The 12,515-nt window shown below is 51.1% G+C and overlaps 5 protein-coding genes across 5 annotated transcripts; 2 read left to right on the top strand and 3 right to left on the bottom strand.

Annotated features, from left to right (window-relative positions):
- Window positions 1-239: 239 nt before the first annotated feature.
- On the top strand, window positions 240-3,107 carry N7446_008204 (vacuolar protein sorting-associated protein 35; the record flags this gene model as incomplete). The annotated part of the gene is made up of 5 exons (XM_058516949.1): window positions 240-376; window positions 457-1,094; window positions 1,147-2,132; window positions 2,182-2,730; window positions 2,790-3,107. 5 exons carry the CDS (start codon window positions 240-242, stop codon window positions 3,105-3,107), a joined length of 2,628 nt encoding a protein of 875 aa, XP_058370595.1.
- A 454-nt stretch (window positions 3,108-3,561) lies between these two features.
- Window positions 3,562-4,266, bottom strand: N7446_008203 (uncharacterized protein). The gene is made up of 2 exons (XM_058516948.1): window positions 4,013-4,266; window positions 3,562-3,946 (listed from the first exon to the last, which is right to left on the bottom strand). The coding sequence occupies exons 1-2, from the start codon at window positions 4,058-4,060 to the stop codon at window positions 3,632-3,634; spliced, it is 363 nt and encodes a 120-aa protein (XP_058370594.1). The 5' UTR covers window positions 4,061-4,266; the 3' UTR covers window positions 3,562-3,631.
- A 494-nt stretch (window positions 4,267-4,760) lies between these two features.
- N7446_008202 (uncharacterized protein) lies at window positions 4,761-8,940 on the bottom strand. The gene is made up of 5 exons (XM_058516947.1): window positions 8,872-8,940; window positions 8,671-8,826; window positions 7,387-8,530; window positions 7,073-7,317; window positions 4,761-7,019 (listed from the first exon to the last, which is right to left on the bottom strand). Exons 3-5 carry the CDS (start codon window positions 8,486-8,488, stop codon window positions 4,800-4,802), a joined length of 3,567 nt encoding a protein of 1,188 aa, XP_058370593.1. The 5' UTR covers window positions 8,489-8,530; window positions 8,671-8,826; window positions 8,872-8,940; the 3' UTR covers window positions 4,761-4,799.
- A 920-nt stretch (window positions 8,941-9,860) lies between these two features.
- On the top strand, window positions 9,861-10,787 carry rho2 (uncharacterized protein; the record flags this gene model as incomplete). The annotated part of the gene is made up of 5 exons (XM_058516946.1): window positions 9,861-9,895; window positions 10,054-10,132; window positions 10,193-10,198; window positions 10,254-10,445; window positions 10,500-10,787. The coding sequence occupies 5 exons, from the start codon at window positions 9,861-9,863 to the stop codon at window positions 10,785-10,787; spliced, it is 600 nt and encodes a 199-aa protein (XP_058370592.1).
- A 655-nt stretch (window positions 10,788-11,442) lies between these two features.
- On the bottom strand, window positions 11,443-12,305 carry N7446_008200 (mitochondrial 54S ribosomal protein mL40; the record flags this gene model as incomplete). The annotated part of the gene is made up of 2 exons (XM_058516945.1): window positions 11,443-11,786; window positions 11,918-12,305. 2 exons carry the CDS (start codon window positions 12,303-12,305, stop codon window positions 11,443-11,445), a joined length of 732 nt encoding a protein of 243 aa, XP_058370591.1.
- Window positions 12,306-12,515: the final 210 nt, after the last annotated feature.

Here is a 12,515-nt window from a genome sequence, read left to right as displayed (position 1 = left end):
GTAGTTAGGAGTTCGGCAAATCAATTTGTGACGTTTCGGGGAATGTCCCTGTCACGTTTACTCCATAGCTTATCCTTCGATAACTCACCTCCTTCCACTCCCCATCCGCACCTTCATTCTTCCATGAATTGCTTCGATCGCAACCCTTTTGCCTAGATAACGTTAATTGCTTTCTGCAGTGCATGTGTTCACCCGCCAGCACTCCCTCCCCCTAGCTTCCGCCCCTCATTCGTTCCACGATGGCTAGCCCACCACCCGTCACCGAGGACCAGAACCGCCTCCTCGAGGAGGCATTGGGGGTGGTGAGGCAGCAATCAAGCTTGATGCGCAAATGTCTAGAGACTCCTGGAAAGCTCATGGATGCGCTCAAGTGCGGGTGAGCTCCCCTCCAGGCAGCGACCTCGGGTAGTGCGCAAAGAGTCGAGTGCTAACAGCTTGGTGTTTTTGTTTCCACAGATCAACTCTCGTCTCAGAATTACGAACCCCCAGCCTTGGCCCGAAGCAGTATTATGAATTGTACATGGCAGTCTTCGACGCGCTGCGACACCTCTCCGTCTACCTAAAGGAAAACCACCCGGTCAACCACCTCGCCGACCTTTACGAGCTCGTCCAGTATGCGGGAAATATTGTCCCCCGCTTGTACCTTATGATCACCGTGGGTACTGTCTACATGTCTGTTGAAGATGCGCCGGTCAAGGAAATTATGAAGGACATGATGGAGATGAGTCGAGGTGTCCAACACCCGATCCGTGGCCTGTTCCTGCGATACTACCTTTCCGGTCAAGCCAGAGATCACTTGCCATCGGGAACCGGCGACGGTCCCGAGGGTAACATGCAAGATTCGATCAACTTCGTTTTGACGAACTTCGTGGAGATGAACAAGCTCTGGGTTCGGCTTCAGCACCAAGGCCCCTCACGAGAGCGGGAGAGGCGGATACAGGAAAGACGCGAGCTGGAGCTGCTCGTGGGTAGTAACATTGTTCGACTTAGCCAGCTGGTTGACCTTGAAGGGTACAAATCCGGTATTCTACAGGCGCTTCTGGAGCAGGTTGTACAATGCCGAGATGTTCTCGCGCAGGAATATTTGCTGGAAGGTAAGATTGTTCTGGATGTCATGGTTCAATCTGATACTGATTTTATCAATAGTGATTACCAAGGTTTTCCCCGATGAATTCCACCTTCATACGTTGGACCTTCTACTATCCGCAATTGCCAGACTCAACCCACACGTCGATTTGAAGAAGATTGTTATTGGACTTATGGACCGCTTGTCTTCATATGCGGCAAGAGAAGCAGAGTCGGCGACAGAGCCGGAAGCACGGAAACAGAGCGAGGAAGAAGCTGTCACTCGGTTATTGCAGAAGCTCGAGATTGCCAAACAAGTCAAAGAAGAGGAATCTAAAGAAGCCACCGCCGACAGTACATCCAAAGAAAACGGCACCGAAGAAGCAATCAAAGAAAACGCTGAGCCTTCTGAGCCACAAAAGGAAGGGAAGGGAAAAGAAGTCGAGAACAGAGACGATGCGAAGCCTGGTATTCCGGCTGAGATCAAGCTATATGATATTTTCTACGATCAGGTGGTCAGCTTGATCAAGACACGCGCGTTACCGATCCAGGATACTATGGCCCTATTGGTGTCACTCGTCAACCTGGCATTGAACATCTATCCAGACCGGTTAGAATATGTCGACCAAGTCTTGGACTTTGCCACGCAAAAGACCACTGAATTCACTGATCATGCTGATCTCCATTCGGCACCAACCCAACAGCACATCTCCCACCTTCTCAATGCCCCTCTCCAATCTTACATCTCTATCTTCACAGCATTAGCATTGCCACATTACTTGCCACTCTTGACCTCGCAGTCATATCCCACTAGGAGGGCCGTTGCCAGCGAAATTCTCCGCAGCCTTTTGAGAAACAAGATCTTGGTCTCCTCAACCGAGAATCTCGATCGTGTGCTTCAGGCGGTGAGGGTGCTGATCAAGGAAGGCATGCAGCAGTCGACTGGATACCCTGGGGCACAGTCGCAACGGCGGGGAGGAGAAACCGACGAGACTGTTGAAGAGCAGGGGTGGCTTGCAAGATTAGTGCATCTGATCCAGGGACCTAACAATGACACCCAACTTAAGGTAAGATCAACCCTAGTTGTACTCAGCATCTACTGACTGGTCGAAATAGCTCCTCCAAGCAACTCGCAAAGCCTACACCGATGGCAACGAGCGGATCCGGTACACCACCCCTGCAATTATCACAGCTTCTATCCGCCTAGCCCGGAAGCTCAAGTCCCGAGAGCACTATGATGACAACTGGCAATCACAATCATCCGCTCTCTACCGGTTCATGCATCAAAGTATCAACAACTTGTACCAGCGGGTAAATCCCGGCTGCGCCGATCTCGCATTGCGGCTGTTTGTGATGTGTGGTGAAGTTGCAGACCAGACTGGATTCGAGGAAGTCAGCTACGAGTTCTTCGCACAGGCATTTACCATCTACGAAGATGCGATTAGTGACTCGCGCGCCCAGTTCCAGGCCGTCTGCATCATCGCAGGTGCCTTGCACGGCAGCCGTGGATTCTCCAAGGAGAACTACGACACCCTTATTACCAAGGCCGCACTGCATGGCAGCAAGCTCCTTAAGAAGCCCGATCAATGCCGCGCGGTCTACCTCGCCAGTCATCTCTGGTGGGTGGTTGAGAACCCTCAACGTGGCGAGGACGACCCCAAGGACGTAAGTTTACACCAATCTTCGAACATCACGATTTATATTCACTGACATTCAACGTTTAGCTTTACCGTGATGGCAAACGGGTTCTCGAATGCCTCCAGCGTGCCCTTCGCGTTGCCGACGCCTGCATGGACACCGCCGTCTCCGTCGAACTCTTCGTGGAAATCCTCAACCGCTACGTCTACTACTTCGACCAGCAGAACGAGACCGTTACGACCAAGTACTTGAATGGCCTCATTGAACTCATCCACTCCAACCTGCAGACCAGCGAAGACGAGCCAAACCCCAGCCTCGATGGTCCTAAGCGCCACTTCCATCGCACACTGGAGTATATCCGTTCGCGTGAATACGAAGGTATTGTGACAGACCCGCCTAAGTGACCGCTTGATAGATATCTAGGCCTAATCGGCTGAGTCTCTAGCAATGAGCGAGGGGAAATGGGCTGTATGCGCTATGCCATGTAGGGTTTCTGCTTCTTCTGTTCTCCCGGCCGCTGCGGCTCTTGTTTTCCTTTTTTTCTTTCCTTGGTCTATTTCTTTTTTATCTTTGTCTCTCTCCTGGAAGCCAGCCTCTTTTTCTTGTGTTGCTCCTTGTTTTCTTTCGTTCTCAGTATATACAAGTGTATCTTTGTCTCCGGATATCACCATACCCTTCAATGTGAATTGTATCTGGCTATAGACAACCTTTTTGTTTCTCTCTTCTGTAGCGGGAGTGAGCCAGTACGCATCAGCACTGTCTAGAGATGTCGCCACTTAGGCGACTGAAGTCCTATTCCAGTGCCCGTAAAGCATTACACTACACTATAGACATAATCTAGACATAGGCGTACCAACTCACAGAAGTATCAATTCCTCAGCAACACCATTCCACCCAGAATCTAGTAACTAACTCGTTGGAACCCATCCTATAACGCCTCAACTCTAAGCCCAGCAAGCCCCTTACTCTCATCGTCAATAGTCTCAACAATGGACCGAAGATCGGAATGGCTGGTAATCTTAAATATCGACGAATCCTCGATATTAAAGAAATAGAATCCACCATCCCCAACCTGAAATAGAGACAAGGCCTCCCCGGCATCGGGATCCATTGCGAAAAGAGGCTTGACTTCACCCTCAATGCCGAAGACTGTGATCATTCGAAGGACATTGCCTTCCGGACCCCATTCCGTGTCGCCGCCCATTACTTCGTAGTCGTTTGTCCATTGGGCTGGGGGTTGAACCTATTGGGGATTGGTTGGTGGATGTTTGAGAGGGGGATTAGGTACATTTGGATGGGAGGGACTTACTTCGGTGTTAGTCAGGACTTTTCCGTTCACGATTCTTAAGTCACTCATTTTGGATGCTTATAAGTTGGTTTGAGGATTGAGAGTGAAGTGATATACTGTAGGGCGGGATCAAATTTGCTAGTGGGGTAGAATGATCATACTCCCGAGCTCCGTATGTCTGATTTGCCCTAAGCCCTGATTAGAATTGCCAGTGAACGCCTTGAAGGGGAGAGATCATAGCAGACTGCAGCTTTGTGTAAGAAGCAGTAGACAATAGAGGTGTCGTGTTAATAAAAATTACTAGCAAGACACTGAGTGCCGTCAAAAAGCGGCACCCCGGGAAGATCGCCTAAGATTTAGTACGTAGAGTGACGTATAAATAGTCCTGAGCTACGACAATGCAGACTATACCGCCATGTTCTACGCAGAACAAGAAATGAAAGACGAAGAAACCTTCGATCATGCAATTGGGCAAGGACGATGAACGGAGCGGGTGATTGACCCAGATCTCCACGGATATCGCTGCATAATGTAGAGAGGCCAGAGACCCATACCGTACATAAAACAAATCCGGATACCTTCGAAGATCACTCAAGAAGGACACCAAATACACACAAACAAATAACCCATATCAATAGCAGGAACCTTACAAAGGTGAAGATGTGACGTTAACCCATGACGCTTCAATGAAAAGAGGATAACATGAAAAGGAAAATATGAGGGGGCATTTCAAAGTCGTTCCAGCAAGATGTGCCGAAGGAGGCCGGGGGGATATTTACCCCTGGGGCCGGGTGGGCACCAAGTCATGCTAGGATAGAGAAGCCCCGCCGAAGACCCCAGTCGCGGGCGAGGAATACTGGCGCAGTACTGAGGATGCTCCGCCGAATCCACCGAAGGGGGCTGGATGGCTGTTGCTGGGGATTGGGCTGCCGATGTCACCGGGAACGATGCTACCCCTGTGGCCAGAAGCCGCACTGTTGGGATCAGGCTCGAACCTGACATACCTGCCTTCCTGGTCTTCTTTGATCGAGAAAGAGCCGCCGCCGTTTTGTGGGCTGCCCTCTGTATCGCAAATATCAAGCATCTCGTCCAACGAGATTGATGGCTCACCCAAGGGGCGCAGGTTTTCCACCTGAGCGAGAACAAGATTCATATCATGGAAAGTTCCAGCACCCTTTCGTGGGCTCATCATGTTGCTGAGGTGCTTGCATGCTTGGATAACCAGCAGACGGACTGTGACAGGTCGAGAGGTGTGTGGGCGGTGATGTCCGCCAGCTGTAAAGGCATTATTATGAGGCCATCCGGTCCCAGCTGCTGGGGCTCCCCACGTACCAGAACCACCCGTGAAGGCGGAACCTGCATAGTGTGGACCCCATGTGTTATTTCCTATGGCAGAGCCAACCGGGAAGGTACTTTGCGGGGATCCCAGAGGATCCGAAAATAACGACGACCCTTGGAAGCTGGCTCTTGTCGGCCCAGGGAATGGTCCAGGAGTGGGGGCACCGGGTAATGACTGAGACAGGTTTGATGGATATGTGGCATCAGTATCATCAAGGAGCGCACTGCTGCCAAGATGAGCACTCAAGCCATCCACCTCTCGCTGCACTGAGTCATTACCATTGTTCTGCCGATCTTGGGCTGAACTGGATGGGCGCTTGATAGGGCTAGGTCGTGTGATGGGGAATGGCTGGGAACCATTATCCAACGGAGAGCGATCGAATGAGGTAGAATGTTGTCGGGAGTGGGTCTTCGGCATGCCGCCTTGTTGCAGAGGGAATCCGCCGGGGACACCATGGCCACCAGTGAAACCGAGGCCGTGTCCAGAATCAGGCGGAAACACTCGGCTTGGAGGCATAGGACGAACATTATTCATTCCAGGGGGTGCAGCAATTCCACCAGGACCAGGAAAGCCTCGCAAAGGATTCATCATGCCACCGTTGGGTGAATACATCGACTCTGGAGGAATGCTTGACCGCGGAGTCATCCCTGGTATGCCAGGAGGGTTGGATGGTAAGCCACCAAGGCTTGGGAAACCTGGGGGATTTGGTCGGCCGAGAGGAGATAGAGGAGCGGATGGCTGAGGGTGATGCAATGGAGGAGGCTGAGGATAACCTTGTCTGCTACCAAAGTTCACTCCCGACTGCGAATGGGCCATAGAACGGGGGGAGATGGAGGGATGATGGGAGGAATCCGCACTGTTAGGGTTGGAGTGAGGGGAGGATGTAGAAGAGCCGTGATGAGATGTTTGGCGTGGCCTTCCAGGAGTCGAGACCTTGGGGACAATGGGCGAGGGCATAGAATGATGAGGAGAGGGCAGGAAGCCGGGAGGGACGTGAGGCGGATAATTGAAAGGGTGAGTGCCGAAAGAGTGTGGTGAAGTCTTTGATTCGCGCTTTCCGCTACGCTCTCGTAGTTCCTGTTCGGCTCGATCCTTCTGTGCCTGCTCCTCGCGCATCTTGCGCTCACGCTCCTCTTTGGTGCGCTTTTCCTGCAACTCGCGCTCTTCCTTCTCCTTGCGCTTGGCCTCATCTCGCCTCTTCTTCTCTTCCCTCTGTTCCCGCTGCTTACGCTCGGTTTCGGCTTGCCGTTCTCTTTCCTCTTTAAGACGCCGTTGCTTCTCGGCTTCCTTGCGGGCACGCTCCTCCTCCTGAGCCTTCCGTTCGGCTTCACGTTTCTTGCGCTGTTCCTCTCGCTTCAATCGTTGCTCCTCGGCTTTCTTCTCCTGTGCAGCCTTGGCGGCGGCTTCTTCGGCAGCTTTCTCGGCATCCCGGCGCGCTTTCTCCTCTTCCTTAGCTTGCCTCTGTAACCGCTTTTTATCCTTCTTCTTTTGCGCTTCCCGGGCCTTCTTGGCATTCCGCTGCTCGTTCAACGTTTCCTCCTGCAGGAGCTCATCAATTAGCTGCTTCTGGCGTTGTTCGGCGACCTTTTCACGATATGCTGTCATAACCCGTTGCTCGAACATGCGAGCCGCAAATATCTGGAACATTCGCCGCCCTTCTTGCATGCGTTGTGCTTCGGTCATGGTATCCTGTTGCCCTAATTAGTATATGGACGTAACAAGATGACATCCTAGTCTCATACCATTTCGTCCTCGTCGAACTCTTCCTCTTCTTGACTGTCATAATCCTCATCTTCTTCCTCATCGTCATAATCTTCTTCGTCCAAGGGACCATGATTATGTCCATGGAAGGATTGATGAGCGGCAGCTATTCCGTACTGGGTATCTTCTTCTCGTTGCATTCGCCGTTCAGCCAATTGCTCCATCATATCAATGAAATGCTTGCCATCGTTTTTCAGTAGGTCGTCCGCAACCGTGAGAATTCCATCTAGATGAGCACGAACACCAGAGTTAGCTTTGCAAAACTTTTGTGACATCGGACCATCTTCTCGCATACCTTTAACGGTTAAGCTATTTCCAAACGCGAAGAAGTCAGCCCGCGCTGCGCGAGCTTCATCATCCTCGAGTTCCTCGTCACTGTAAAGTTCTTCCTCGTCATCCTCCTCTTCATCGTCTTCGTCGTCTTCTTCGTCGTCTTCCTCCTCATCGTCATAGTCCTCTTCTAAATCCTCCTCGTCATCTTCGTGCAACTCATGAACTCGGCTCCGTGACGGGTGGAATTGGCCGTGTGTTCGAGTATGCTGCCCGGGTGATCGGAGAGGTGAATTATAGAGTCGAGGTGGAGGGATAATGGGAGCGCCTTCGTCAAAGGAGCCTTGGTTGTTGTTCGCATACTGTTCTAGCTCTTCGTAATATGCGTCGTACAGAACTTCAAGCTCTTCTTCAATTGCGGTGCGTTTCCTCCCACATACCGTACAGCTGCACGAGTGCTTTTGCTGCTCCTTCATTTTTTTCAGAACAGCATCTTTCTCCACTTTCACAAGCTGTCGTCGCTCCTCTTCGCCCAATTCAAACCAGAAAGTCCGAATGTTTTCGCGTTCTTCCAGAGAAGACTGGTTCCAGATGCTGCTATTCTTAATAGGTTTTCCCGTGAACCGACTGATGTATGGCAGAGCTTGGGAAGGCGGCGGAGGGTGGGAGAATGTGACGGACGGGGTTGAGAGCGGGGTTGAGCTACCACCAGCGAGGTTCTGCGAGTCAGATCGACCTTTTCGATTTTTCTTCCTCTTCGATCTTTCGCCGGCAGGATGTTCGTCATCGGGGTTGTTCGTCATAGGTCCGCGGGGTAAGTGTGATGCTCCATATCCGTACTTAGCGCTTGGTGCTGTGCTGTGATGATCTGTATGATCGAATTCATGGCCGTCATCGCAGGAGTGGTGTTCATCGGTTGCGAGCAAGTCCGCCGCATCTCCGGGAGCGTAAGCGTGGGAATGTTCCGCGGCTAAGCGGGCAGCCTGTTTCTGTCGACGTTTCTGCTTCTTCCGATTCACGGTCGGTGCTGGTGTGGCCATCGTTCCGGAAGGTGTGTTGCCCTGAGGACCCCGCGCGTGTGATCCGCCGTTGGTTGCTAGCGGAGTTGCTGACACATGTGTCGACATGGTGGACGTGACTAGAGCTTTCGGGGCTGCACTGGCAGCATACTAATAACACCGAAGAAGAGCTTGAGTCAGAAGAGCAATGTTTCGCAACGTGGGTAAGGTGAGCAGAGAAAGCGGAGAACGGAAGACCCAAAGCCTCAACCAACAAGCTCCGGCGGCTGCTACGCTTGGTGCCAACTCACCGGAATTATTCCCCTTGACAGACGCACGGACGAGGAGTCAATCGCGCTCTTTGTGTTTCGCTCAGAACGCGCTTCCGTGGCAAACAGGAGGGGTGAGGTAGGATAAGATGGGAGGAGGGGGTTGACAAGCAATAATCCCGGCGGGTCACGACGTGTCTGCTGGGGTTAGGGTTGTAAGCACTTAGGATATGGGAAACCAACAGTGTGTTAGGGCCAGGACCAGCAAGATATCAAGGCTGAGCGCCGAAGAGGTACGACTGATCAAACGCCAATGGATGGATGAAATGATGTGCTTTCCTGCGCTCTGGCTGGTTAATCGTGCCGCCGCAACGGGATAGCCGCCGCAAGCGAGCTGGTGCCTGAATAGTCAGGTGTGAATCTTGAATTGTCTTGGGCAGCGTTGTGGGTTGCTTGGATGAAGATATGGGCGGGGGAGACAGGATTGTATCAACAATTGTGTAAACAAAGGAAGTCAATTTTTCGAAACTCCATGTTGTTCCAGCCATAACCTCCCATGTTCTCACTTCCTGCTGATATAACACACATCACGTGCCACACCGTCCATTATACTGCCCGCAATAACCCCTAGGCGGTCAGGGAAATCGCAAGGGGAAAGATGTATGAGCGTCAGCTCCACCAACACAGAGTGTGAGACACCTAATTAAAAATATCTCCATAGCAAACGAAGGGCAAAAAGGGTCCCTATAGGACGATCAGACGGAGAGGATACCTTCTGGGTATCTAGTCCACCTCAAAACTCGGCGTGAGTAATAATAAGTCTCCGCTTGGCTGTAAGCGCCTTCTTTCCCCTTCATCTTATCGTCAGCTTCCACTTTTTGCGCCTTCGACTTTCACTTCTCTTTCTACCTCTCTTTTTCTCTACCTTTCTCGCCCTTCTTTACGTCTTATTGGGTTTCGTGTCCACGTCAACCGATCAGCCTCAGCCCGCTTTCCTCCCCTCCCCCAACCAACTCGTCACGTCACTGGCATCTTCAAGCCCCCCGTTTGCCTTATTCTCGTAAACATTTTGGGCACTGACTGCCCAGGACTGAATCTGTCCTTGCATCTGCCCACTTTCGTGACGCTTCGTAATCGATTCTCGATCTGACTAAAAGTGTCATCTCGAGTGTTGATCCACCTCCGCTTTCCATCACCCTTGTGTATCGCGAAAGCTCTCAACGCCATTAAAGATGTCGCAGCCGCAGGATGATAATGTGATGCGAAGGTATGTGCTGTACGCCGGTGGTCTCGCCCCTCACCGTCTCATCTCATGAGGGGGTTGACGCATCACTTGCAAGTGTTGGCCCAACGTTCGCGATCCGATTGCTCGCGGGATTGAAGCCACCAGGATAATTTCATGGGCTAATTTGAACCTAAATATAGGAAACTTGTGATAATTGGCGATGGTGCTTGCGGAAAGACCAGCTTACTCAGTGTCTTCACCCTCGGGTACTTCCCAACTGTGAGTTTGCCCCTAACAATCCCGAAGACGAAGAGTCGTAGCTAACATGTCCAATCGCAGCATTACGTTAGTATTTCGGAACGCCCTCTTCCTTCGCAGACATAAATCTAACCCCCGCTAGGTGCCGACGGTGTTCGAAAACTACGTGACGGATTGCCGAGTCGACGGCCGCTCGGTCCAATTGGCTCTTTGGGATACAGCAGGACAAGAAGACTATGAGCGTTTGCGACCATTGGCATATTCCAAGGCCCATGTCATCCTCATTGGATTTGCGATGGATACTCCAGATTCGTTGGAGAACGTGAAACATAAGGTACGTCTCGGATATATTCAAATGGTCAGCCAGTGATACTGATCTGCGATATAGTGGATCGAAGAAGCAAACGAGCGCTGTCCTGGTGTGCCGATCCTGCTAGTCGGATTGAAGAAGGACCTTCGCGAAGATCCACTGGCAATCGAAGAAATGCGCAAGAAGTCCCTCAAGTTCGTGACAACGAAGGAGGGCAATGATATTGGAACATCAATTGGAGCTCGCAAATACCTCGAATGCTCGTCTCTGACAGGTGAAGGCGTCGACGATGTCTTTGAAGCTGCTACCCGTGCAGCGCTGCTCACATTCGACAAGCGCAAAAGTTCATGCTGTGTGGTTATCTGACGATGCGATTTGGGACGTGCAAAAATGCCGAATCTTTCTCTGCCAGCGCTCGATTTTTTCTCGACTTGGACCTCGATGTCGCCGTAACTTTGGCGATCTATTGACGCTCCCTTGTATCATGCATCATTGGCGTTTGGGAGGTTCTTATGCTAACCTGGTCGATTGAACTGGGTACGATGTCTGCTTTCCAGCACTGTTTGCTGTGTCTATTGCTTTTTGCTGTTTACGTCTTTCCTTTTGACTCTATTTCTGTTTCACTTATGCACGTGCAACTCCGGATTCCCCTCCTTGCCTTTCAATTCCCCGAAGTGCGTTGCGATCTCGCTCCTTATTTTCCTTTTTTCTCATGTAGTAATTTCTGTCACTTTTTTTAGGGCGCCTCATACATTGCGCTTGCCATCCTGTCCGCTGATATATAATTAACCATTTCTTTCGGCTCGAGACAACCGCTGCCTGACTGTCACATGTGACCTGTAGAACATACAATCCAATGGAAATAGTGATTTGTTAGATGCAAAATATAAAGAAAAAAAGAAATGCATATGATACATAGCGCCAAAATGATACATATCTTCGACCCTAATCCCCGATCCACGAGGTCAAGTCTCCAACCAAACCAACATCACATCAAACCCCCGATTGGAATCCAACCACTCTATTTCCGCTCCGGCTTCTTCCAATCATAATTCCACCCCTCAGCAGGAGGAGTCTCAGTCTGCATACGAGCATACTCAATAGGGAACATATCAGTAAAGATACCCTTCTTGTTCATCGACACGCGGAACAGCTTGCCACCATCCCCAGCACCTGTCCGCAGCTCCTCACAGGCCTCCTGCATACTCTGATACTGTCGCATAAGCTCAAGTTCCTGCTTGCGGCGCTGCTGCGCTTGGAACAATTGCCAGGCGCGGTGGATGGTCCAGTGGCGGAGGTAGCGGTTACGGGAGAAGCGGAGGGGACGGGGCGTGAGAGGGTGGTGGAGGAAGTAGCGGATCATGGCTGTTGTGGGATGTGTTAGTTCTTGGTTCATGGTCCGTAATTTGTTATGTGTTTCATGTGTTTCCTTGGGGTGAATGAGGAAGTGTCGTGTGATGACAGCTCTCGCCATTAGAGTTGGAATTGAAACATACTAATGCGCTTATCAGTGGTCGAACCACCGCTCTTTCTCTTGGCCATTGCGCCCGTTGTCGAGAACGAGGCTGATTGCAGCGCTGCTGTGACTGGGCCCGGCTTTTGTTGTTGGCGGTTCAGGTTCTCGTGGCAGACGCGGGAGACTGATGGGCGCGCGGGTGCCATTGACATTGGGACGCGGAAGGCATTGCCCAGGGAGGCCAGGGCTGGTGATAATGACTTCATTGTGCTGGTGGTCTGTTTGGTGGAAGGGTGTTGGCTTAATGCAATTGAGGTGTACGGAGGAATAATTCCTTGATGGCAGAATTCTGTCCGCTTTTTAGCCGCGCGCTTGTTGGGATCCGCGGTATGCACCTGTAGCTGTAATGGATTTTCGATCTTGAACATTTGATGATGAGCAATCTTATGGCTGAGGCTGGTGGTTGAGCCATTCAAGTTGGGCTAGAAAAATAATAGTTTGCATCTAATGACTGATTTATTTGAATTCTGGACATTTGATAGTAAATACAGAATGGGCCATATTTCCGAGGAAAAAGACTATGATTGAATTTCGTATCATATAGAGCGATCAAATGGTATTCGGCGTGATGTCAAGTA

Source organism: Penicillium canescens, assembly GCF_028828765.1.
Source record: "Penicillium canescens strain IBT 15451 chromosome Unknown utg000005l_segment0_segment0, whole genome shotgun sequence".
Taxonomy (NCBI): Eukaryota; Fungi; Ascomycota; class Eurotiomycetes; order Eurotiales; family Aspergillaceae; genus Penicillium; species Penicillium canescens.
Note: the sequence above shows the minus strand (reverse complement) of the source record. Positions and strands in the feature narration are given on the sequence as shown.

Coding starts and splice junctions, on each gene's coding strand:
- N7446_008202 (XM_058516947.1), bottom strand. CDS start 8,488: ATGTCGACACATGTGTCAGCAACTCCGCTAGCAACCAACGGCGGATCA. Junction 7,318..7,386: donor AAATAGCTTAACCGTTAAAG/GTATGCGAGAAG, acceptor GTGCTCATCTAG/ATGGAATTCTCACGGTTGCG. Junction 7,020..7,072: donor AGTTCGACGAGGACGAAATG/GTATGAGACTAG, acceptor TTAGGGCAACAG/GATACCATGACCGAAGCACA.
- N7446_008203 (XM_058516948.1), bottom strand. CDS start 4,060: ATGAGTGACTTAAGAATCGTGAACGGAAAAGTCCTGACTAACACCGAA. Junction 3,947..4,012: donor AAGTCCTGACTAACACCGAA/GTAAGTCCCTCC, acceptor AATCCCCAATAG/GTTCAACCCCCAGCCCAATG.